This window comes from Lethenteron reissneri, unplaced genomic scaffold (assembly GCF_015708825.2).
Source record: "Lethenteron reissneri isolate LAM-NWPU_2019-01 unplaced genomic scaffold, ASM1570882v1 scaffold_1455, whole genome shotgun sequence".
In the NCBI taxonomy this organism is placed as follows: domain Eukaryota; kingdom Metazoa; phylum Chordata; class Hyperoartia; order Petromyzontiformes; family Petromyzontidae; genus Lethenteron; species Lethenteron reissneri.
The window spans coordinates 16,074-40,982 of record NW_026891174.1 but is presented as its reverse complement, the minus strand read 5'-3'; the positions used below and the strand labels follow the sequence as shown (position 1 = coordinate 40,982).

The 24,909-nt window shown below is 50.9% G+C and overlaps 3 protein-coding genes across 6 annotated transcripts; 2 read left to right on the top strand and 1 right to left on the bottom strand.

The window, feature by feature from the left end:
• The first annotated feature begins 5,648 nt into the window (after positions 1-5,648).
• On the top strand, positions 5,649-8,312 carry LOC133362360 (protein Wnt-5a-like). The gene is made up of 3 exons (XM_061581286.1): positions 5,649-5,744; positions 6,209-6,401; positions 8,215-8,312. Exons 1-3 carry the CDS (start codon positions 5,649-5,651, stop codon positions 8,310-8,312), a joined length of 387 nt encoding a protein of 128 aa, XP_061437270.1.
• On the bottom strand, positions 7,341-17,545 carry LOC133362357 (uncharacterized). 3 transcript variants are annotated; one of them, XR_009757489.1, is made up of 7 exons: positions 17,005-17,545; positions 15,316-15,373; positions 13,568-13,752; positions 12,775-12,991; positions 11,937-12,164; positions 10,848-10,982; positions 7,341-7,975 (listed from the first exon to the last, which is right to left on the bottom strand). XR_009757489.1 is itself a non-coding variant. In XM_061581282.1 (6 exons), the coding sequence occupies exons 2-6, from the start codon at positions 15,356-15,358 to the stop codon at positions 10,951-10,953; spliced, it is 705 nt and encodes a 234-aa protein (XP_061437266.1). In that variant the 5' UTR covers positions 15,359-15,373; positions 17,005-17,545; the 3' UTR covers positions 10,598-10,950. The 3 variants fall into 3 exon arrangements, 2 of the variants coding, with proteins under 2 accessions (XP_061437266.1, XP_061437267.1); XM_061581282.1 differs by lacking the exon at positions 7,341-7,975 and having other exon boundaries at positions 10,598-10,982; XM_061581283.1 differs by lacking the exon at positions 7,341-7,975 and having other exon boundaries at positions 10,598-10,982; positions 15,316-15,370.
• A 393-nt stretch (positions 17,546-17,938) lies between these two features.
• On the top strand, positions 17,939-21,752 carry LOC133362359 (zinc finger protein OZF-like). Of its 2 annotated transcripts, none has more exons than XM_061581285.1 (2): positions 17,939-18,104; positions 18,923-21,752. In XM_061581285.1, the coding sequence occupies exon 2, from the start codon at positions 18,933-18,935 to the stop codon at positions 20,232-20,234; it is 1,302 nt and encodes a 433-aa protein (XP_061437269.1). In that variant the 5' UTR covers positions 17,939-18,104; positions 18,923-18,932; the 3' UTR covers positions 20,235-21,752. The 2 variants fall into 2 exon arrangements, with proteins under 2 accessions (XP_061437269.1, XP_061437268.1); XM_061581284.1 differs by having other exon boundaries at positions 18,893-21,752.
• The last annotated feature ends 3,157 nt before the right edge of the window (positions 21,753-24,909 follow it).

Genomic DNA, 24,909 nt, shown 5'->3' with positions numbered 1-24,909 from the left:
GTGTAACGGTGTTTTTCTCTGCAACATTTTGCTGTCGTTTCTTGGATTTTCTGTTTGCACTTAGTCACATAGTCACTTTAAGATGTTTTCTTGTTCATGTTTTTGTCTTTTGTTTGTTGCGGTTGCACCCAATTCAAGAGCCGAATGGCTCACAGCGCTACACCTAGTACTTGAACTTGAACTTGAGATGTTAACTCCTTGCCTGGTACGCAAGCGGTCGTGGGTTCGATCCCACGTACCACACGGGGTCATTAACATCTCCCAGCCACCGTTATGATGATGACGATGACGATGAGCGAGACATGAAAACTAAAAAGATACGGCAGCAGGCATCGTCAGGGTCGGGATCGAACCCACGACCTCTTGCGTACCAGGCGAGGATGTTAACATCTCCCAGCCACCGTTATGATGATGATGACGATGATGATGAGTGAGACATGAAAACTAAAAAGATACGGCAGCAGGCATCGTCAGGGTCGGGATCGAACCCACGACCTCTTGCGTACCAGGCGAGGGTGTTAACATCGTCACGGCCCGCGTCTCTTCTGCGCAGCGCAGCTGACCACGAGGATTGCGATGGGCTCCCTGCACTGCATGGACTGCTGCCCTCTGCTGGGTCTCTGCGTCTTGACACAGCTGTGGGCAGTGGGCAGCTCCTCTTGGTGGTAAACGCGAGACGCCAACGCTGCTGTCTTCCGCCTCACTGCTGCGACGATCGCACAAGTTTCGACGTTAAGCAACCTTCTTATCTCGCCAATATGTTGCACACCCCATACGGTTGTTGTACGGGAATGTTTGTTTTATCTCGTGCGCGTGTGTGTATATACACTAGGTACACAATGTCTAGCGGGCACCACGGTGGCTAGGAGATGTTGACTACCTCGGCTGTTATGCAGGAGGTCGTGGGTTCAATTTCGACCTTATAACACGCCGTATAGTTGGAGTTGCTATGTTTTCCCCGTGATCGTATAAGCTTTTTTTTTTATTCTGTGGTCCTCCGGCCGGGTACGTGTACCCGTTTGCGACCCTGGTGCGGCCGGGTACGGGTAGGCCGTGAGTCACTGGTGAGTCACCGTTTGTCCCTCATTTCCCAACGCCTGCAACATGGCTTCATCCCAGAGGTCGCAATCGGGTAGCCGTACCTGTACCCTACCCGGCCGGGTACGGGTAGCCGGGTATCGGGTAGGGTACGGGTATCGGGTACTCGGTTGCGACCTCTGGTGTGTGTATACATGGCGTAATAATATTCACATTTAAAACCTGTAGAAATTCCACAGATAGCTCTTTGACATTGTATATTGCAGCTCTCTCAGGAGTGGTCTGTCTGTCGCACATTGTAGCTCAAGGGAGTGGCCGATATTATCATCATCACGTGGTCATTTATAGCGGCAGCCGGATTACCCCCAAACGCGTAGAGACGTTGATTCTAAATGCGAAGGAGGAGGAGGAAAAACCAGAGGGACCTGGAGAAAAATCCACGCGACCACGGGGAGAGACACACAAACTCAACACGTACATGCAGCAGCAGGCATTTTTAAAAATCCTTTATATTAAGTTCGCGTGCTTGCTTGCTTGCGTGCTTGCTTGCTTACGACCGTGCAAATCTTTCGCTCGTTTTTGAACCCACTTCCCATGATCCAATCGAGCTGACATTTTCCACACAGACTCGTTGTGTGTGACAAATAATTTTCGTGAAAAAAATTTTCCAAAATTTTACACTGTTTAGGGAAAACAAATTAAATATTTAATTACCAATTGCTTAATGGTGGCAGACAATCATCTGACCCATAGGTGGCAGCCATCTCAAGCCAGAGGACGAGAAGACTCTAGCCGCCACGCATATAAAGGATTTATAGTGAAAAACTTTGTTTTTACGGGTTTACTTGTAAGGGGTTGGGATCGAACCCACGACTGCCTGCGTACCAGGCGAGGTAGTTAACGTCTCCTAGCCACCGTGATGATGAGAGCGAGAGAGACACGCAGACTCCAAATATACAGCAGCAGGCGTCAGGGTCGGGATCGAACCCACGACCTCCTGCACACCAGGCGAGGTAGTTAACATCTCCTGGCCACCGTGATGATGAGAGCGAGAGAGACACGCAGACTCCAAATATACAGCAGCAGGCGTCAGGTTCGGGATCGAACCCACGACCTCCTGTACACCAGGCGAGGTAGTTAACATGTCCTAGCCACCGTGATGATGATGAGAGAGACACGCAAACTCCAAATATACAGCAGCAGGCGTCAGGTTCGGGATCAAACCCACGACCTCCTGTACACCAGGCGAGGTAGTTAACATCTCCTAGCCACCGTGATGGTGATGAGAGAGAGACACCCAAACTCCAAATATACAGCAGCAGGAGTCTGGTTCGGGATCAAACCCACGACCTCCTGCACACCAGGCGAGGTAGTTAACATCTCCTAGCCACCGTGATGATGAGAGAGAGAAACACGCAAACTCCAAATATACAGCAGCAGCAGACGTCAGGGTCGGGATCTAACCCACGACCTCCTGTACACCAGGCGAGGTAGTTAACATCTCCTAGCCACCATGACTCCCACCCCTCTGCAGGCCGCTTGCGCAGTGGGCCCTCCACTCTAACACCACCGAGTATCGGCCGCTGTGCATCGGGGCTCCGGGACTATCCCCCGTGCAGCGCAAGATGTGCCTGCGCCGCCTGGACCACATGCACGCGGTGGTGCAGGGCGTCCGGCTGGCGCTGCATGAGTGTCGCGACCAGTTCAAGGGCAAGCGGTGGGACTGCACCGCGCCTGGCACGGAGAACGCGCCGGACCCCACGGCCGAGTCGGGTAAGGGGACCGTCGCCCGGGGTCGGAGCCTCCGCCGGCAACAAGCGAGTTTCCCCTCGACCAATAGGGGGTTTTCCCCTTTTTTCTGGCAACAAAACTGACACCTTTTGCAAGGAATCATGCTTACATTAACCACTATACTCGCAGTCAAATACAAACAAAAAAACAATACTCTGATAGTTTATGCATTGTCTTTGAAACTGATTGGTCCACACCAGAGACGGCTTTCTTTAGAGCCTAGTCCCATACGGTGTTCGACCAGATGACGCCAAAAGGCGCACATGATTCCTTGCAAAAGGTGTCGGTTTTATGCCAGATAAAAGGGGAAAACCCCTATGAGTGTATATTGTGGTACTGGCAAAGGAGGTCCCGTGATTTCCCCTCGACGTAGACGTTTGTTCACCCGCCACGTCCACTCGCACCGAAGGTCTCCTGCCGTTTCCCCGAGACGCACACGAGCTGCGTGGGGGGGGGGGGACAGGGGGGGGGGGTCCAGCTCCCCATGGTAACTCTCTCCGCTGCAGAGCTGCCGCGTGCCTCCTCCTGCAGGGGGGTCCCCCTCCCCTACGCCACTCGGCTTGTGGTGGTGGTGGTGGTAGTGACTTGACGATGACAATGACGGTGGTGGTGACGATGACGGTGGTGGTGGTGACGATGACGGTGGTGGTGGTGAAGATGACGGTGGTGGTGGTGACGATGACGGTGGTGGTGGTGACGATGACGGTGGTGGTGGTGACGACGGTGGTGGTGGTGGTGGTGACGACGGTGGTGGTGGTGGTGACGATGACGGTGGTGGTGGTGGTGACGATGACGGTGGTGGTGGTGGTGATAGTGACTTGATGATAGTGGTGGTGACGATGGTGGTGGTGGTGGTGGTGGTAGTGACATTGACGGTGGTGGTGGTGGTAGTGACTTGACGGCGGTGGTGGTGGTGGTGGTGGTGACGATGACGGTGGTGGTAGTGACATTGACGATGGTGGTGGTGGTGACGATGACGGTGGTGGTGGTGGTAGTGACATTGACGGTGGTGGTGGTAGTGACATTGACGGTGGTGGTGGCGGTGATGATGACGGTCGTGGTGGTGGCTTTGCAGAGTTGCTGCCCTCACACAGTGGGAGATGTCCGTAGGGGGCAGCCCAGAGGCGACCGACTTGGCTCTCGGATGGTGCCAGGCCGCAGCCGGCTGGCTTCCCTGCTCCTGACGCACCTGGCACGCCTCTTGTGCTTCCAGACGTCCCACCGGCCCTGGTCCACTCCCCGGGTTGGCCGCTGGAGACATGTAACAATAATCACAGCGTCACCCGATGTTCCCCTGTCCGACGTCAATTCTGTAGAGTTGGAGACGGCGCTCGGCTCCTACTTGGTGACGATACCCCGGTCCTCGCTCGTGTCGATCCTTGAGGGTGGGAGCTCGCCCAGCCACTCCTGCTACCGCTACCGCCGCTGAGTTGCCCGCGCACACTGCCGATCCGGGCTCCCCTTCTATAGGGCTGCGCAGCCCATTGCTCGGTCCCTGGGCAGATCCTGTGAGAGGGGTCTGTCTATAAACATGTAATAGAGGTCGTTGAAGCGACTTCTGTAATCCGGTCTTTATTCGTCTATCATTACAGCACTCCTTCACGCTGCTGACAGGCAGCGTGAGAGGGACAGAGAGAGATAGAGAGAGAGACACGCGCAGCCACGTGGCAGCCTGGACCACGTGGCAGCCTGGATCTCGCTCCAGCGTGGCCTCCCCCCTTCGTTCGTTCCAGTTCTGACCACGTGTTGCTCGTCTCCACCCCTATTTAATACCCAGGTCACGTGGTACGTTTCCACCAATCCTGGTTAGCCTCCGTGGAATCTTCCAGACTCCATCGTAGGCTCCCGGGACCACGCCCCTGACTCGTCTCCCCATTGGCTGTGGCTAAAGCCAGCAGGGCCAATCATCTACAAACAGCTGTCACCTTCCCATGACGTCAGGGCCACGCCCCTAGGGTTCCCCCCATTGGCTATGGACCAGGACCGGCAGAGCCAATCACCGTGACGAGTTGTAATCCGTCAACGACCCGGATGTAACCTCACGTTACAAATAGCCGACGTTCCCCCCTACACCTGCTCGGCATGTCCTCCTCCCCCCGCCGCCCCGGCAGGCTTCACGCGCTACACCACGGGAGTGTTCCCCGGCGTGTCCCCCGGCTCGCGCGAGGACGCATTCCTCTCCGCCATTGTTGCCGCCGGAGTGTCCCACGTGGTGGCGCGCGGCTGCCGCCAGGGGCAGTTCCAGGGCAGCTGCTCCTGGGTCGTTCCCGACGCCATGAGGCTACCGCCGCGTGCTCGGCGGGGCGGCTCATCGGACGACGTCGAATACAGATACCAGTTCGCCAAGTGGTTCGTGAATGTGGGCGATGGCAGTCGTAGCAGGCAGAGAGGGGAGTCTTTGGCGATGAATTTGCACGACAATGAGGCGGGTCGGCTGGTGAGTGTGTGAACGGGGTGGTGGGTCGTTGTAGATGTTGTCTTTTTTTTTTATAATAAAAAAAAGTTACTCCATGCTAATTAGGTTTGGCCTCCTTGCCTAGGGTTGTATTACCAATCGTGATTAACGCAATGGTTCTCGCTTGAACTTCTACCGGTAATGTTTTAGCGTAATGATGTCTGGTGGTGGTGATGACGGTGGTGGTGGTGGTAGTGACGCTGGTGGTGGTGGTGATGTCTGGTGGTGGTGATGACGGTGGTGGTGGTGGTGGTAGTGACATTGACGGTGGTGGTGATGTCTGGTGGTGGTGATGACGGTGGTGGTGGTAGTGACGCTGGTAGTGGTGGTGGTGGTGCTACAGGCGGTGTACAATCTGGCGCACATGGACTGCAAGTGCCACCTGCTTTTTGGCCGCTGCATGCTGAAGATCTGCTGGCAGCAGCTCGCCGACTTCCACCAAGTTGGGAACTTGCTGAAGGTGAGCTGCTCACAGCTGCTGGGTGGGACTGCCCCCAGAGGGAGTGTGGGTGTGACGAGGATTCATCCATTGGGGGGTTACAGGCGGGGGGGGGGGTCCCTAACAGCTAAGGGAGCTCCCCGCATTCACTCGACAACCACCACATCCCCCGATGATGATGATGGTGGTGATGATGATAATGATGATGGTGATGATGATAATGATGATGGTGATGATGATAATGATGATGGTGATGATGATAATGATGATGATGATAATGATGATGGTGATGATGGTGGTGATAATAATGATGATGGTGATGATAGTGATAATGGTGATGATATTGATGATGATAATGATGATGACGATGGTGATGATGGTGGTTGCAGCACAAGTACGACACAAGTTCCGCCATGCGGCTGGTCCGCCACAACAGCAGCAGCAGCGTTGCCGGTGCCACCCGCTGGTCCCGCTGGCGTCTGGAGCCGGTGAACGAGCGCTTGACGGCGCCCACGGCGAGCGAGCTGGTGCACGTGAGCGCCAGCCCCGGCTACTGCGAGCGCAACGACGCCAGCGGCATCCCCGGCGCGGTGGGGCGGCGGTGCAACGTCACCTCCGAGGGCAAGGAGGCATGCTCCGTCATCACGTGCTGTGACAGAGGATACGACATCTCACAAGGTGAGCCCCTCGCCCCTCACCTCTCCCTAACCCCCCCCCCCCGAAAATTAACTAAAACTAGTCATTAAAAATTAACCCGTAAAAACAAAGTTTTTCACTATAAATCCTTTATATGCGTGACGGCTCGAGTCCTCTCATCCTCTGGCTTGAGATGGCTGCCACCTGTGGGTCAGATGATTGCCTGCCACCATTAAGCAATTGGTAATTAAATATAATTTTTTTTTCCTAAAAAGTGTGAAGTTATGGAAAATAAATTGTCATGCACAACGAGTCTGTGTGCAAAATGTCAGCTCGATTGGATCACGGGAAGTGGGTTAAAAAACGACCGAAAGATTTGCACGGTCGTAAGCGCGCAAGCAAGCAAGCGCGCAAGCAAGCGAACTTAATATAAAGGATTTAAAAAGCAACAACTATTTCATATTTGACCAGGCAAGGCCCAGTGAGCTACAGTGAGGGAAAAAAGTATTTGATCCCCTGCTGATTTTGTACGTTTTCCCACTGACAAAGAAATTATCAGTCTGTAATTTTAATGGTAGGTTTATTTGAACAGTGAGAGACAGAATAACAACACAAAATCCAGAAAAACGCATGTCAAAAATGTTATAAATTGATTTGCATTTTAATGAGGGAAATAAGTATTTGACCCCCTCTCAATCAGAAAGATTTCTGGCTCCCAGGTGTCTTTTATACAGGTAACGAGCTGAGGTTAGGAGCACACTCTTAAAGGGAGTGCTCCTAATCTCAGCTTGTTACAATGAGGGAAACAAGTATTTGATCCCCTGCTGATTTTGTACGTTTGCCTGCTGACAAAGAAATGATCAGTCTATAATTTTAATGGTGGGTTTATTTGAACAGTAAAAGACAGAATAACAGCAACAAAATCCAGAAAAACGCATGCCAAAAATGTTATAAATTGATTTGCATTTTAATTGTCTCCACGCATGCACCAGTCTCTCTCTAATCACCCTGTCCCCATACCACTTCACACTGTTCTTCACCACTATACAGTAGTACCGTACACACACGCAGTTACATTGAACATGTATTGCTTTAGAACTGCTTTCCGTGAACCTTAGGTCAATGTCACCCCCACCACCACCCCCACCACCACCACCGTCATCGTCATCGTCACTACCACCACCACCATCACCACGACCACAGTCACCACCACCACCGTCAATGTCACTACCACCACCACCACCATCATCATCACTACCAGTCACCACCACCACCGTCATCGTCACTACCACCACCACCACCATCACCACTACCACAGTCACCGCCACCACCGTTATCGTCACTACTACCACCATCACCATCATCACGACCACAGTCACCGCCACCACCGTTATCGTCACTACCACCACCACCACCACCATCATCATCACTACCACAGTCACCACCACCACCGTCATCGTCACCACCACCGTCATCACCATCACCACTACCACAGTCACCACCACCACCACCGTCACTACCAACCGCCATGTGCTGACAGGTGGCAGTGACGTCACGACGGCTCTTGTGATGGCGTCCGGGGATGGAATTCCTTTCCAGCCCAGAGGCTGCCTGCCCTGCACCACGTATACAAACCCTCGTTGTAACAGGTCTCTCTAGGCTGGCTCAGCAGTTGAACTGCTGTGTTTTATCTCTCTCTCTCTCAAATGTCGGCAAGAAGCGCGCGGAGATTTTCCACCTCGTGACGTCAACGGCGATCGCAAAGTTGCGATTTAAAAAAATCTCGTGGTCAGAACGACGACCGGTTCCGCGCGTCCGTTTCGCACCGACTCCTCTGCTGCTGTTCCCTTCCCAGTCACGGTGGAGAAGCAGTGCGGCTGCCAGGAGCAACTCCACTGGAACGTCGATTGCAAGCTGTGCCCATCGACCGTCGATCAATTCTTGTGCAAGTAGCCTCAAGACGCTGTCGAGGGATGGCCTCGGCTGAAATCCCGATTCCATTTGGTTTCAGCCGGGTCCTGTGGGTGTGTTTGGTGACCCCCCCACAAAGTTTGTTTGGGGCACCGGTATCACAGCATCCAGCATGCGCATGACTACGTGACACGATACATTACACGACTACAAATACTACACTTTGATACACTGCACCTTGACACACTACCCCGCTATGCACTTGTCAACATCCGCATGTGGTGAATTTCCACAATGCAGAAGCGCTGTTGCTTTTTGACCGTCGCCACTTGATTGCGGTTAGCAACTCGGTGGCGTTGTTGTTGTTGTTCCTTTCTACTCCGTTCTTGTTGACGCCGCGTTTGGCAATTTTCCGAAGCGTTCACTGGGCACAGTGAGGATGGACAATGCAGAGCGGGAGTGTGTGAGTGAGTGTGTGAGTGTGTGTGTGAGTGTGTGGGCACAGTGAGGAGTGACAATGCAGAGCGGTGAGTGTGAGTGTGTGAGTGAGAGTGTGAGTGTGTGAGTGAGTGAGTGTGTGGGCACAGTGAGGAGTGACAATGCAGAGCGGTGACCCCTACACAAGTGATTTAGCGAGCCGCCCCCCTGCAGCATACGTCATCATACCCTTCACTGAGCCGCGTGACGCTCTATACACTTTACACTTGAATACAATCTTGCAGAAAAAAGTCATTTTCTGTGTCTATCTCTGTGTGTGTGTGGACATCGGGGATGCCTTCCTGAGTATGGAAACGGCGTTAAACCGAAGCGATTGATAGTGTGGTGGTGGTGGTGGTAGTAGGTGAGGTTTTCGTCGAGGATGCGTTCCTGAGTATGGAAACGGCGTTATACCGAAGCGATTGTTAGTGTGGTGGTGGTGGTAGTAGGTGGTGATGGTGGTGGAGGCGAAGGGGCTGAGAGGGTGGCGGTGTTAATCACGTGACCACGTCATTTGCGAAATGACGTTAAATCGGAGTAACGCTGTGTGCGTTTTGGGTCTCGATTAAGTCGGCTGTGGTGTTCACGATGGCGTATAGCGGTGCACTAGTTCTGCATCGATTGTTAATGATCACCAGGGGCGGGAGGAGTGGGCGTCCTCATGGATCCCGTACCGCTCTCCAGCACGCCTTATCCCACTGGAACAGTTTCATTATCGATCAACTAGAATCTTTCGATTTAAAGCTTTCGTGACTGCAGGGATTCATCTTCTTGGTTCTTTCGGTAAAGTCACGTAGAAGGGAAGTAATAAAACATAAATACAATTCTCACGACGTTTCAGCCACAACGCAAGCAGCCGTCCTCAGGTGAAGAACAGGTCTGTCGGGAAGACAGCGTCTGAATGAAACACCACCAGGCTTGGCAGCGTATATTTAAGCCGGGATGGAGGGGGGAAGAGCGCCTTGACAAAATAATTTGCATATCGAGGAATTTAGCATATTTATGGGAAATGCAGATATGGGATTAGTACCACTTGTGAAATGCGTAGGAGGTGGGCGGGGGGTCTCAAAGTCATATTATGCCCGTGCATTATGCAGGATTAGCAGCATCAGAATCATGCAACATTCGCGAGTTTCCTCTCCGTCTGTCCACGCGTGTGATACCTCCCCAATTCGGTACTTCGGACGACGGCGAAAAAACCCACAAATGTGTGCGGAGTGATGATTGATGATGATGGTGATGACGATGATGACGATGATGATGATTGATGATGATGATGGTGGTGATGATGGTGATGGTGATGATGGTGATGGTGATGATGGTGATGATGATGATGATAGTTTAATGATCCAGGAGGCTGCACAGTGTCACGGAGACTCTCCACTCAATAGGGCCCTTCCACATTCGGGGTTTTTGATTTATGTTTCATCGCAGGATATTGTCAGCCAATGAGTAAGTTGCGTGCACCGCAAGGGTAGGAGGAAATCTGAACATCTCGGAGAAAAGCCGCTCCTTGCACGAGGGGGAAACACTGGCACAAGCGTCGTGGTGACGTCACCGCCACTTAGTGGCGAATGGCGGTTGTTGTGTGCGGGGGTGTGTGTGTGTGTGTGGGTGTGTGTGGGTGTGTGTGGGTGTGTGTGATGGAGTGTGTGTGTGAGTGTGTGTGGGTGTGGGAGTGTGTGGGTGTGGGAGTGTGTGTGGGAGTGTGTGTGGGAGTGTGTGTGTGTGGGGGTGTGTGAGTGAGTGTGTGGGTGGGTATGTGAGTGTGTGGGTGTGAGTGAGTGTGTGGGTGTGTGTGGGTGTGTGGGGGTGAGTGTGTGGGTGTGTTAGTGAGTGTGTGGGAGTGTGTGAGTGTGTGTGTGGGAGTGTGAGTGTGTGTGGGGGTGTGTGACTGTGTAACTGTATGGGTGTAAGAGTGAGTGTGTGTGAGAGTGAGTGTGAGTGTGGGTGTGTGTGTGTGAGTGTGTGGGAGTGTGGGAGTGTGTGAGTGTGTGTGGGGGTGTGTGACTGTGTAACTGTATGGGTGTGAGTGTGTGAGTGTGTGGGGGTGAGTGTATGTGTGCATGTGTGTGTGTGCGACCCACTCCCCGTGCCGACCATCGAGCTGCCTGAACATCATCACACGGCGAAGGTCTCCGACACTCGTCCTGTTCTCTCTTCGCGTCTGTCCATCGGCGGCTGCGCGTCCACGTACCTGTCCCTACGCACGTTCTGCATTCCCAGCGCCACTGTCTGAAGAAGGACAAACAGAAGGTTCGTCTTCTTGGTTCTTTGGGTAAAGTCATCACGTAGAAGGGAAATAATAAAATAATAAAAATACAACATAGTCACGTAGAAGGGAAATAATGAAATAATAAAAATAAAACAAAGTCGCGTAGAAGGGAAATAATAAAATAATAAAATTTACACATTAAGTCATGTAGAAGGGAAATAATGAAATAATATTAATATAAAACAACAATTATCACGACATTTCGCCTGCAACACAAGCAATCGTCATCAGGTGTGAAATCCACAGCAAGAAAATTTGAAAAAAAGTGGTGGTTTGTCGTGACGTCAGCACCACGGACAGCGATTTGGCAGTTGGCCAGATGGACGAGTCCATCTCTGTTCGGGTCTTCACGCTCACGTGACTTGCAGACGCAGCCCGTTGTCTGCTGCCCCCTCCTCTTCTCCCCGAACGGAGATGGACTCGTCCATCTGGCAAACTGCCAAATCGCTGTCCGTGGTGCTGACGTCACGACAAACCGCCACTTTTTTCAAACTTTCTTGCTGTGGATTGCACACCTGCCGACGATTGATTGTGTTGCAGTCGAAACGTCGTGAGAATGTGTTTTATTGTTTTATATTTTTATTATTTCATTATTTCCCTTCTACGTGATGATTTTACCGAATTCAAGTTTCTAGAATCAACCCACCCGCGCCTGCAACATGGCTTCATCCCAGAGGTCGCAATCAGGTACCCGATACCCGTACCCTACCCGTACCCGGCTGGGTACGGGTACGGGTAGGGTACGGCCGGGTACGGGTACCCGTTTGCGACCCTGGTGCGGCCAGGTACGGGTAAGGAATCAAAACCCGTTTGCGAGCTCTGGCGTGAACGTGAGACCTCGTCAGTGACACACCGAGTGTGGGGCCACGGAGAGAGAGAGCTCCGGCCGGCTACCCACGTCAATGCTCATTCACCAGGGGGGGCCGGGCGATCCGGTTGCCCGGGCCCTGAAGGCCGACGGCGTCTCCTCCTCCTCCTCCTCCTCCTCGTGTTGTTCCCCTTGCAGACGGAGACGACGTAGACCACGACAGCCACAGGCGCCAGCACCCCGGCCACCAGCAGCCCTGCCCTGTGCGGCGGCGTCTCCCCTGGAGGGGCGGCGGTGGCCTCGCTCAGAGCCCCGCCGTGTGGCCGCCGTGGGGCTGCAGAGACACGGAGACGGGGGGGGGGGGGGGCTCAGGGTGACCCCCACTCGCACCCTGCACCACCACCTCAAGCGGCGACTCGACACGGCTTCACGTGCAGCAGGGAGAGACACTCACTCAACACGGCTTCACGTGCAACAGGGAGAGACACTCACTCAACACGGCTTCACGTGCAGCAGGGAGAGACACTCACTCAACACGGCTTCACGTGCAGCAGGGAGAGACACTCACTCAACACGGCTTCACGTGCAGCAGGGAGAGACACTCACTCAACACGGCTTCACGTGCAGCAGGGAGAGACACTCACTCAACACGGCTTCACGTGCAGCAGGGAGAGACACTCACTCAACACGGCTTCACGTGCAGCAGGGAGAGACACTCACTCAACACGGCTTCACGTGCAACAGGGAGAGACACTCACTCAACACGGCTTCACGTGCAACAGGGAGAGACCACCCATTCAACACGGCTTCACGTGCAGTAGGGAGAGACCTCTCACTCGGGATTGACATCGTATCGAAATTGCGAAGAGTCGCGTCGCCGCGCGGCGAGCGTGGCCGTGTCAGCCACGGCGCAACCGGCGCCGCGAGCTCCGCGCTCGGCTCACCCGCAGCCGTCACGTCCTGCAGCTGCAGCAGCAGCTCCGCTTGCACGGCGGCGTTCCCCGCGGCGTCACAGCGGCGGCAGTCGACGCGGCACAGGGCGACGGGGCCGAGGCTCCCGGGGAAGTTGGGGATGCCGACGGAGCAGTCTCCCGCGAGCACGTCTCCCGCGGACTTGGCGACGCTCGAGTCGTCCGCCGTCTCGTCGCCCGAGAAGTAGATCTGCCAACGACACCGAGCGCGACGTGGGACGGTCGAGCGCGATCGCACGCGATGCCCGCCGTCGAATCGTCGTGAGCTGAGCCGGGCTCGGTGAGCTCGGTTAACTCCCTACACGGGAGAGCTCTTGGGCGATGGCAAAATATGAACGTTGAGTTTGCGTCGAGTTCTTGGTTCTTTCGGTAAAGTCGTCACGTAGAATGGAAATAATAAAAATAAAACATAATAAAATAATTCTCAGGACGTTTCGGCCACAACGCAAGCAGCCATCCTCAGGTGAAGAACAGGTCTGTCGGAAAGACAGCGTCTGTTGCATTCATCTTCTTGGTTCTTTTGGTAAAGTCACGTAGAATGGAAATAATAAAGAACAGGTCTCCACCTGAGGACGGCTGGTTGCGTTGTGGCCGAAACGTCGTGAGAATTGCATTTTATTATGTTTTATTTTTATTACTTTATTACTTCCGTTCTACGTGGTGACTTTACCCAAAGAACCAAGAAGATGAATCCCTGCAGTCACGAAATCAGCTTTAAATCTAAAGACAATCACTAGTCACGACTGACGTGAAATGCGAGCCCCACCAAGGTCATGTCTCCACTGGTGACGTTCTCTGCGTAGCGTCTGGGCATCGTGAACCACTGGACGACGACGTGGTCCAGGTGTGTGGCCGGTGGGGAGAAGGAGCAGGGGAGAGTGACGTTCTCTCCCTCCCTCACAGACAGACTCTTCGGGAGAGTGAGCTGGAGCTTGACAGCCAACGCCGCATCTGCAGAGAGACCGGTCACGCTCGTTACGCATACACCTTGTTGACCATGCAAAACAGATTTAACTACGCATCAAAACGCTATACCACAGAGCTCATGGCATTTCTGACCAACACCACCTGGCCAGTGAATTGAGACATGTACATCGGGCCCTCAGGACGAACGGATACTCTGACCGCACCATCCGCCAAGCTGTTTCTCCCACCATACAGAAACAGCCACTTGAAACTCCGATCAAAACCATCACGTTGCCATACATAGCAGGCGTGACCAAAAAGATCTCCAAAATTCTAAACAAACATAAGATCCAAGTCCGATTCAGTACAGTACATAACATCCGTGATCTAATTCCATCTGTGAAAGATGTCATTCCTGACTTACAATACCCTGGAGTCTACAAACTGAGTTGCAGTGGTGGTGATTGCTAGATTGGAGAAACGAAACGCCATGTCTCTGATCGTGTCCGCGAGCACAAGTCAGATCTGAAACACGGCAGAACTGATTCTTCCGCCGTTGCCGATCATTGCTACAACGCTGTGGGCTCTCATGAAATTGTCTTTTCCGAGACCAAGGTGCTCTGCAAACCTCCTGGCTACCATCAAGGGTTTTTACACGAAGCCATCCAAATATACAAACACAGACATAATTTCAACCGTGATGATGGGTACAAACTGAGAAATCATTGGAAAGATGTTATTGACCATGCGAAAAAGATTTAACTACACATATTTGGACCATCTTATTTGACAGACAACTATTCCTTAGTTACCGTACAGTTCACTGATAGACAGCCACTGGCACGCCCAGGGCGGTGTCACAGGGGTCGCATCGCCGTGAGCTCCTCGTCGTCCTCACGGTGGGAGATTTAAAAACAACTATGACAATTAGCAGGTGAAATGTGACCCTTTTAATCAAAAGTTACCTGGCCACAAATGCGGAAATTTATCGCAGAAAAGTCATCGGAATGCACGTCGACTCGAAATGTGGAGGAAAAAACAGAGGACCCGGAGACAAATCCACGCGGCCACAGGGACAGACTCGCAAACTCCAAATATACAGCAGCAGGCATCAGGGTCGGGATTGAACCCACGACCTCCTGTACACCAGGCGAGGTAGTTAACATCTCCTAGCCCCCGTGATGATGATGAGAGAGACACCGCAAACTCCAAATATACAGCAGCAGGCATCAGGCTCGGAATTGAACCCACGATCTCCTGTACACCAGGCGAGGTAGTTAACATCTCCTAGCCACCGTGATGATGACGATGAGAGAGGGAGACTCGCAAACTCCAAATATACAGCAGCAGCAGGCATCAGGCTCGGAATTGAACCCACGACCTCCTGTACACCAGGCGAGGTAGTTAACATCTCCTAGCCACCGTGATGATGACGATGAGAGAGAGAGACACGCAAACTCCCAATATACAGCAGCAGGCGTCAGGGTCGTGATCGAACCCACGACCTCCTGCATTCAAGGCGAGGCAGATCGCAGTGACCTCTCACCTAGCTAACGAAAGGGCACCGTCCAATGTGTGCTGGGTGAGTGTCTCTGGGTGTGAACTCACCCAGAAGGAGGAAGACGAACAGTGAGATGAGGACCGGCTTCATGGCCGGCTCTGTCTGCTGATGATCGCAAAAGAGAACGAGCCATTAGTCCATCTCACGGCCGCACTCCAACGGTTCACACTCCCTCACTTTCACATCACTCCGCTTCAACATCTTTCCATTCGTGACATCGGCGATGAGTTTCATCTTTTTGCATTCGGTTTTCCCATCTGCTATAATATAAACGCACGCTTAATTTCTACACGCCAGAGGTCGATACCCGGCTACCCGTACCCGGCCGGGATTTCATTTATACCTGATGATGATTGCTTGTGTTGCAATCGAAACGTCGTATGCTTGTATTAAATGTATTATTTTATCTTTACACGTGACTTTACCGAAAGAACCACCAAAGAGTAATTCCTGCAGTCACGAAAGCTCCAAATTAAGTTTGAATGTTTGCGTGTCGTTAAACCGACCATCAGCCGACACAGCCAGTTGGCAAGGTTTATCACGCGAACACACCGTGCCAATCTGTCACTGGAGCAGCACTAACCGGTTGTGTGTTGGAGTGTCTGTGTGTGTGTGTACACACTGTGTGTGTGTACACACGTACACACACACAGTGTGTGTGTGTACACTGTGTGTGTGTGTGTACACTGTGTGTGTGTCTGTGTGTGTACACTGTGTGTGTGTGTACACACTGTGTGTCTGTGTGTGTGTCTGTGTGTGTGTGTACACTGTGTGTCTGTGTGTACACTGTGTGTCTGTGTGTGTGTGTACACTGTGTGTGTGTACACTGTGTGTGTGTGTACACTGTGTGTGTGTACACTGTGTGTGTGTGTACAGTGTGTGTCTGTGTGTGTCTGTGTGTGTGTGTACACTGTGTACACTGTGTGTCTGTGTACACTGTGTGTGTGTACACTGTGTGTGTGTCTGTGTGTGTGTGTACACTGTGTGTGTGTATACACTGTGTGTCTGTGTGTGTCTGTGTGTGTGTGTACACTGTGTGTGTGTGTACACTGTGTCTGTGTGTACACTGTGTGTCTCTGTGTGTACACTGTGTGTGTCTGTGTGTGTGTACACTGTGTGTGTGTGTACACTGTGTGTGTACACTGTGTGTGTGTGTACACTGTGTGTGTCTGTGTGTGTGTATACACTGTGTGTCTGTGTGTGTCTGTGTGTGTGTGTACACTGTGTGTGTGTGTACACTGTGTGTCTGTGTGTACACTGTGTGTCCGTGTGTGTACACTGTGTGTGTGTCTGTGTGTGTACACTGTGTGTGTGTATACACTGTGTGTCTGTGTGTGTCTGTGTGTGTGTATACACTGTGTGTGTGTGTACACTGTGTGTGTACACTGTGTGTGTGTGTACACTGTGTGTGTCTGTGTCTGTGTGTGTGTACACTGTGTGTGTGTATACACTGTGTGTCTGTGTGTGTCTGTGTGTGTGTGTACACTGTGTGTCTGTGTGTACACTGTGTGTCTGTGTGTGTGTATACTGTGTGTGTACACTGTGTGTGTCTGTGTGTGTGTACACTGTGTGTGTATACACTGTGTGTCTGTGTGTGTCTGTGTGTGTGTGTACACTGTGTGTGTGTACACTGTGTGTGTGTACACTGTGTGTGTGTGTGTACAATGTGTGTGTGTGTGTACACTGTGTGTGTGTGTGTGTGTACACTGTGTGTGTGTTCAGCACGCCCGGCGGACCCGTTATTCGATCCCGACTCCTGCCGGGGGAGGCGCTCCGGGCGCGGCGGGTCCGCTAGGAAAACTCGGGATGGCCCGAGGCCGACTAGGCCGCAGTCTTCCCTCCCCTCTGTTCTAGATGGTGACGGTGTTGCTGATGTTGTTGTTGATGCTGATGATGTTGTTGATGTTGATGTTGTTGATGATGTTGTTGTTGATGTTGTTGATGTTGTTGTTGATGTTGCTGTTGTTGTTGTTGCTGATGTTGTTGTTGATGCTGATGTTGTTGTTGATGCTGATGATGATGTTGATGCTGATGTTGTTGTTGATGCTGCTGATGATGTTGTTGATGCTGATTGCTGATTATGTTGTTGTTGATGTTGCTGATAATGTTGTTGATGCTGATGATGTTGTTGATGCTGCTTCTGATGATGTTGATGATATTGCTGCTGATGCTAGGGGTGGTGATGATGTTGCTGATGATGGTGTAGATGATGTTATTAATGATGTTGCTGATGCTGATGATGTTGTTGATGCTGATGATGTTGTTGTATATGATGGTGTAAATGATGTTTATTGATAATGTTGATGATCGCAAACATTAACATAATTTATTAATTTATTCAGTTAGGGTAGCCTCTCATTGTGGGAGGGGAGGGTCTTGTACCCCAGAAAGTGACGTCATGTCATCTGCTGCCGCGTGACGTCACGAGCTAACAGGAAGCTGGAGGTCCGCGCGTGAACTGAAATCCGAGGTGAGAAATTTTCATTGCGGTTGTTGTGGTTGTTGTGGTTGTTGTTGTTTACCAAGCTAGAGCCTCGCTCTCTCTCTCGTAGGGATGTCACTAGAGCAGCAGCAGCTTGTGAATCGATGTCCAAGTTGGAACTTTACAACGCGGGGCCTAGACACGCGGGGCCTTGCCTCCTGCCCTCGCCTGGTCGCGTTTGCTTTAATTCCCTCCCTTAAGTTTAATTTGTCTTCACGCGGCTCGCTACTTTGTCACTTTGGTTTATTGTAGATATTGACGCAGTTTTTTTTTCGTTTTTTTACCAGCCCATGCCCGCCTGAGCTGCTGTACCGCTCTTGTTTACAGAAGCTACCTGCCCACAACAACAACAAGGTAGGTAGGTAGGTGGGGTTTGTCAACGCGTGTGTCAGTGTTTTGACTTAAAACTTTAGTAACTGCAGCAATTAATATTCTTGGTTCTTTCGGTAAAGTCACGGAGATAGAAAATTTAGTAAAAATAACAGATAATAAAATGAATAAAAGTAAACAAAATTGTAAATAAATAAAAAAACCCACGACGTTTCGATCGCAACACAAGTGTCCTTTATTTGATGTTATTATCTGTTGTTATTGTCTATCTACGTGACTTTACCGAAAGAACCAAGAATACGTGTGGAAATGTGTCGTTTTCAATGAAGTCTCTAAATGTGGAGGGCAAACCCGGGAGATTCGGAGGAAAATCCACGCGACCACGGAGAGAGACACGCAAACTCCAAATATACAGCAGCAGGTGTCAGGGTCGGGATCGAACCCACGACTTCCTGTATACCAGGCGAGGTAGTTAACATCTCACCACGGAGAGAGAGAGACACGCAAACTCCAAATATACAGCAGCAGCAGGCGTCAGGGTCTGGATCGAACCCACGACTTCCTGTATACCAGGTGAGGTAGTTAACATCTCACCACGGAGATACGAGGGCTTCCAGGCATATTTATGACCATTTGCCCTCTCATTGTGTGCAATAACAGCCTGTGTGATGAATTTGGGAAACTTTTTCACTACATCATGAATATATGAATAAGTATAGACGTGTAAGTCACGTGTGACTGTGTTTTTGCTTTCATCTGTGCCTCGATACTGACGTGTAGGTGGTGTGCATATTCTTTTTTTCTGTCTGCAGCTGACGCTTCCTCTGACGCTTCCTCTGCAGAATTGGTCTGATGGAGCAAAGGCAGGCAGCGCAGCTCGGTACGGCAAGTCAACAATGCGACCAGCGTGGATACAGCACGGAGCGGACTGGAAATTTGACACAGCACCAGAGAACACACACAGGAGAGAAACCCTTCAAGTGCACTGTGTGTGGGAAGGCCTTTGCATGGCCATCAGTTCTTCAGATCCACCAGAGAACACACACGGGAGAGAAACCCTTCAAGTGCAGTGTGTGTGACGAGGCATTTGCACGGCCATCTGCTCTTAAACGACACCAGAGAACACACACGGGAGAGAAACCCTTCAAGTGCAGTGTGTGTGGGGAGGCATTTTCACAGTCATATAATCTTAAGACACACCAGAGAACACACACGGGAGAGAAACCCTTCAAGTGCAGTGTGTGTGGGATGGCGTTTGCACTTTCATCTACTCTTGTAACACACCAGAGAACACACACGGGAGAGAAACCCTTCAAGTGCAGTGTCTGTGGGAAGACGTTTTCAGATTCATCTGATCTTGTAAAACACCAGAGAACACACACGGGAGAGAAACCCTTCAAGTGCAGTGTGTGTGGGAAGGCGTTTGCACTTTCATCTACTCTTGTAAAACACCAGAGAACTCACACAGGAGAGAAACCCTTCAAGTGCAGTGTGTGTGGGAAGGCGTTTGCACTTTCATCTACTCTTGTAACACACCAGAGAACACACACAGGAGAGAAACCCTTCAAGTGCAGTGTCTGTGGGATGGCGTTTGCACTTTCATCTACTCTTGTAACACACCAGAGAACACACACGGGAGAGAAACCCTTCAAATGCAGTGTCTGTGGGAAGACGTTTTCAGATTCATCTTATCTTGTAAAACACCAGAGAACCCACACGGGAGAGAAACCCTTCAAGTGCAGTGTCTGTGGGAAGGCGTTTGCACAGTCATCTGATCTTGTAAAACACCAGAGAACACACACGGGAGAGAAACCCTTCAGGTGCACTCCGTGCGGGATGGCGTTTGCACGGTCAGCACATCTTCAAAACCACCAGAGAACACACAAGCATCACAAGATCCACAAGGAGTGGAGTCTGAAAGCTTGTGAAAGTCAAAGTGCCGCAATGAGCCCATCCCTCATCAAACAAGAATCGGAAGAAAATCCCAGCTTGGACACTTTTAGAGAAATCAAGGTGAAATATGAAGAGGTGAAGGTGGAATATGAAGAAGTGAAAGTAAAATGTGAAGATGAAGATTCAACTCCAAAATGGGACCTTAGCATCGATGGAGGCAACATGAAGCAGGAGGAGAATTCTGACTGTGAGGCAGAGTGAGGCAACTCCCAGCAGCAGTTTGTGGAGGTGGAGGTGTGGGTGGACTTCATCTGAGACAATACAAAGTCAAATGAAGACCCGTTAGATGTGTAAACTTGAGATGATGTCGCTCCAATAGATGCACCCTTGTCACTGGCCTTTAATGACAAGAATGTGAAGTTGAACACCCAATTCCTAAGTTCAACCTGCAGGGTAAGCGGCCAGTCTTTGTGGACCTGTCTGTTGGGTAGATCTCTAACCAGGAGCGAGAGCCAATAAGCTCCCAAGCATTCACTCTGTTCTCATCAATTCCATTTATATGGTGCTTGCTTAATCGCCTCTGGCAACTCGGAGTTTTGCATCGTATCTCGTCTCAAACACTCGAAACATCCCCAAGTGGCAGCTGCCCCTGTGTGGCACAAGGTGGTGGCCCTGCACCGGCCTGCATGTGGACAAGAGCCTGTCAGTAGGGGGCGATGGTTGATGTGGCATCTCAGTTGTGGAGTTTGTAGGTAATGTTTAGAATTTGCTACATTTTGACCCAGATGTCAGCATGCAATGGCCGACTCGTTTTGAATGGTGCATTAGTATGTTGTACATACACTGTTAAGCAGACGGTGCGTATTTTTTAAATCCTTTATATTAAGTTCGCGTGCTTGCTTGCTTGCTTGCGTGCTTGCTTGCTTGCTTAGGACCGTGCAAATCTTTCGGTCGTTTTTTAACCCACTTCCTGTGATCCAATCGAGCTGACATTTTCCACACAGACTCGTCGTGAAAAAAAATTCCCAAAATTTTACACTTTTTAGGTAAAAAATTATTTTGCATATATTCAAATAGAACGCATTCATGGCTTTGGCTGAACGTCAGAGTGTAAGAGCCCAGAGCGTAACCCCTCCACAGGCCGTGGCGGAGTAGCGCAGTTGGTAGCGCCCTCGCTTCCCATGCCAAAGGTCGCGGGATCGATCCCCGCATCCTCCACAGGCGAATATATTTTTTAATCCTTTATATTAAGTTTGCTTGCTTGCTTAGGACCGTGCAAATATTTCGCTCGTTTTTAACCCACTTCCCGAGATCCAATCGAGCTGACATTTTCCACACAGACTCGTTGTGTGACAATTTTCGTGAAAAAAAAAATCCAAAATTTTACACTGTTTAGGGAAAACAAATTAAATATTTAATTACCAATTGCTTAATGGTGGCAGACAATCATCTGACCCATAGGTGGCAGCCATCTCAAGCCAGAGGACGAGAGGACTCTAGCCGCCACGCATATAAAGGATTTAGAGTGAAAAACTTTGTTTTTACGGGTTTACTTGTTTAAATTAGCTTCTTGTTAATAGGATGTAAACTAATAAAGCATATTTCAGTGCAGTCATTCAATTTTGTTCATATGCCTGTCAATAATTTAGACTGAATACTTGTCTGATGGTGTGCGTACATGTAACATTTTGTCTATAAGGGTCAAACATTGAATAAGTGATGTTAGGACACAGTGTGTGTTTTGCAAGTAACCTGTACAGATAACTCAGGTGAGACTCATTGTGCTTGTGATGCAGGTCAAAGGGTATTTTTGTGTTTTCAGGAAGCGTCTCCCTCTGGAGCAGCAACTCATTGTCCTTGAAATAGCGAGCACGCTCGGATCATTCATCAGTTACAAGGCATACCACTTAAAAGTTACACGTAGAGGAGATACATTCTCTACAACACGAATTATAATTTTGTATTACGTGTTGACGTACATTTTGTCGAATTAGGACAAGAAATGCTCCTTGCTGATTGGAAAGTTACAAAAAGAATTGCACACGAGCAACGCATCCACACAAGCTCCCGATGCTCCGTTTTGAAGTTTTAAAATGAAACAACTTTGAATTGTATTATGTTTTGAATTTAATAATTGTATTTCTTCATTAAAAGCTTGTTATTTTACATCTGGAAGACTTCATTGAAAACGACATTTCGTGTGAATTTTCTCTCGTCGTTAAGTAGATGGCCTTGCCGGGGTTCTGTTTGATGCGGACTTTCACCTGGTTGGGGTTGCGGGATTGAGATGAGGCGACACAGAGCTGCTGGCCGTGCCAGAAGACCGCCGTCTGCAGATCGATTCCAACGCAATCGACCGTCTGTCCCTGTGCCTTCGTCGTTCATGCAGGGGGCGCGTAGGTTTGCAGCGCCCCCTGCATGAAAGCGACAGAACGTGCAGCGTTCGTCACAAAGTTGTGCGTAAGCGCCATAACAAGGCGCTGTCAGCTGACCTGCCACCACGTGCAGCACGGGTCAACAGGGGGCAGCCGAGAGAGAGAGCGAGGTGCGTAGGGGTGAGTGGTGAGGGTGAGTGGCGGTTATGAGTGGTGATTAGTGAGGGGTGAGGGTGAGCAGTGCGGGTGAGTGGTGATTGGTGAGGGTGTGATTGGTGAGGATGAGTGGTGAGTGGTCAGGGTGAGTGGTGAGGGTGAGTGGTTGTTGTGAGGGTGAGTGGTGAGGATGAGTGGTGAGGGTGAGTGGCGGTTGTGAGTGGTGATGGGTGAGTGGTGAGCGGTGAGTGGTGAGCGTGAGTGGTGAGGGTGAGTGGTGAGAGAGTGGTTAGTTTTGAGGGTGAGTAGTGAGGGTTAGTGGAGAGTGGTGATTGGTCAGTGGTGATTGGTGAGGATGAATGGTGAGTAGTGAGGGTGAAGTTGAGTGGTGGTTGTGACGGTGAGTGGTGAGGGTGAGTGGTGAGGCTGAATGGTGAGGGTGAATGGTGAGAGTGAGTGGTGAGTGAGAGTGGTGAGGGTTAGTGGTGAGGGTTAGTGGTGAGTGGTGAGGGTGAGTGGTGATTGGTGAGTGGTGATTGGTGAGTGGTGATTGGTGAGTGGTGAGGGTGAGTGGTGATTGGTGAGTGGTGAGGGTGAGTGGTGAGGGAGATTGGTGAGGGAGGTTGGTGAGTTGTGAGGGTGAATGGTGAATAGTGAGTGGGAGTGGTGAGTGGTGAGGATGAGTGGTAAGGGTGAGTTGTGAGTGGTGAATGGTGAGGGTGAATGATGAGTACAGTCAATATGCACTGCTGTTATCATACCAGGTACCACCACCACAATATGTACTCCTCTCATCATAGCAGATACCACCACAGCAGTATGCAATGCTGTAATCATAGCAGGTACCAACACAGCAGTATGCACTGCTGTAATCATAGCAGGTACCAACACAGCAGTATGCACTGCTGTAGTGATAGCAGGTACGACCTCAGTCGGTATACACTGCTGTAGTGATAGTAGATACTGCTATCGAGTTGGTAGATACTGCTATAGTAAATACTAAAACAGTCAGTATATACCACTACAGTTAGTCAATACTGCTACAGTCAGTATATACTACTATACAGTCAGTACATACTGCTACGGTGAGTAGCTACTAGAGTCAGTAGATACTATTATAGAGTGAGTAGATACTGCTATAGATTTTGTAGTTACTACTATAGTCAGTGGATACAACTATAGAGTCAGCAGATACTATACAGTTAGTCGTTACGAGTATATAGTCAGTAGATACTACTGTAGGCCCAGAAAATACTACTATGGTCAGTAGTTATTACAGTCACTAAATACTACTACACAGTCAGTAGCTACCTCTGGCTCAGTAGATACTACGGTACAGTCAGTAGATACTACTACAGAGTCAATAGATACCACTTCCTCTGTTGTATGTGTAGAGGTGATACGCTCTGGGATTAGGGATCGTATGCCAGCGCGTAAGGATTGGCTGTGTAGGTGGTGACGCGCGCTGACGGTGGAGGATCAGGGGTCAGCGCGGGGTCGTGGGTTACGGGGTACCGATTGGCTGTGGGCCGGTGACGCGCTGAGAGGGAGTGATCAGGTGGCTGCGCAGTGTGATTGGTGGAGTAATGTTAACACGCGCTGGGGAAAGCGGATCGTAGAGAGAGTGCGTCGTGATTGGTTCATTAAGGAACGACGCCCACGTCGACGTCCGCATCAGCTCCGTCTCTCGTGAGCAGGGGCTATAAAAGGGGATGCACACAGGCGTAAGGGCAGTGTGTGACCAGCGAAGAATGAAGACGGGGATGAAGACCTAGAGCCCTGCGGTACCTAGCCCCGCTGTCCTAAGGGGACCGGGACTCTGTGTAACCCAGAGGCGAGTGTAGTGTGTGTAGCCTTAGGCATAAGGTCTACACGAGCCGAATGCATTGTGTGTAGCCAGGGCATAGGGTCTACACGAGTCGAGTGTATTGTGTAGCCAGAGGCATAGGGCTTACACGAGTCGAGTATATTGTGTGTAGCCAGAGGCATAGGGTCTACACGAGTCAAGTGTATCGGGTGTAGCCAGAGGCCTAGAGTTACACGAGATTAGTGGAGTGTGTCGTAGAGAGAAGGAAGACCACACGTTGTATTGTGACACGTAAAGATTTAATAAAAGTGTGTTACCCGTCAAGAAGTTCCTGCCGTCAATTCCCATACTTCAACTGGCGTCAGAAGTGAAACGGTCCTCCAAGCATGGATACAAGGAGGAGCCGTCGGACCCACGGGATGGACCACGGGGACAACCTCGACGACGCGGGCCAGCTGGCATCAGGGGGTGAGGAAGAGGAGCTGCCCACGGGGCAGGATCCGCCGACGGCGCCGGAGGAGCGACGGGGGACTGACACCGTGCTCCGCGAGGCACACTCCCGTCTGGCGGAGCTGCTGCTCGCCGCCGCGTCCATCTT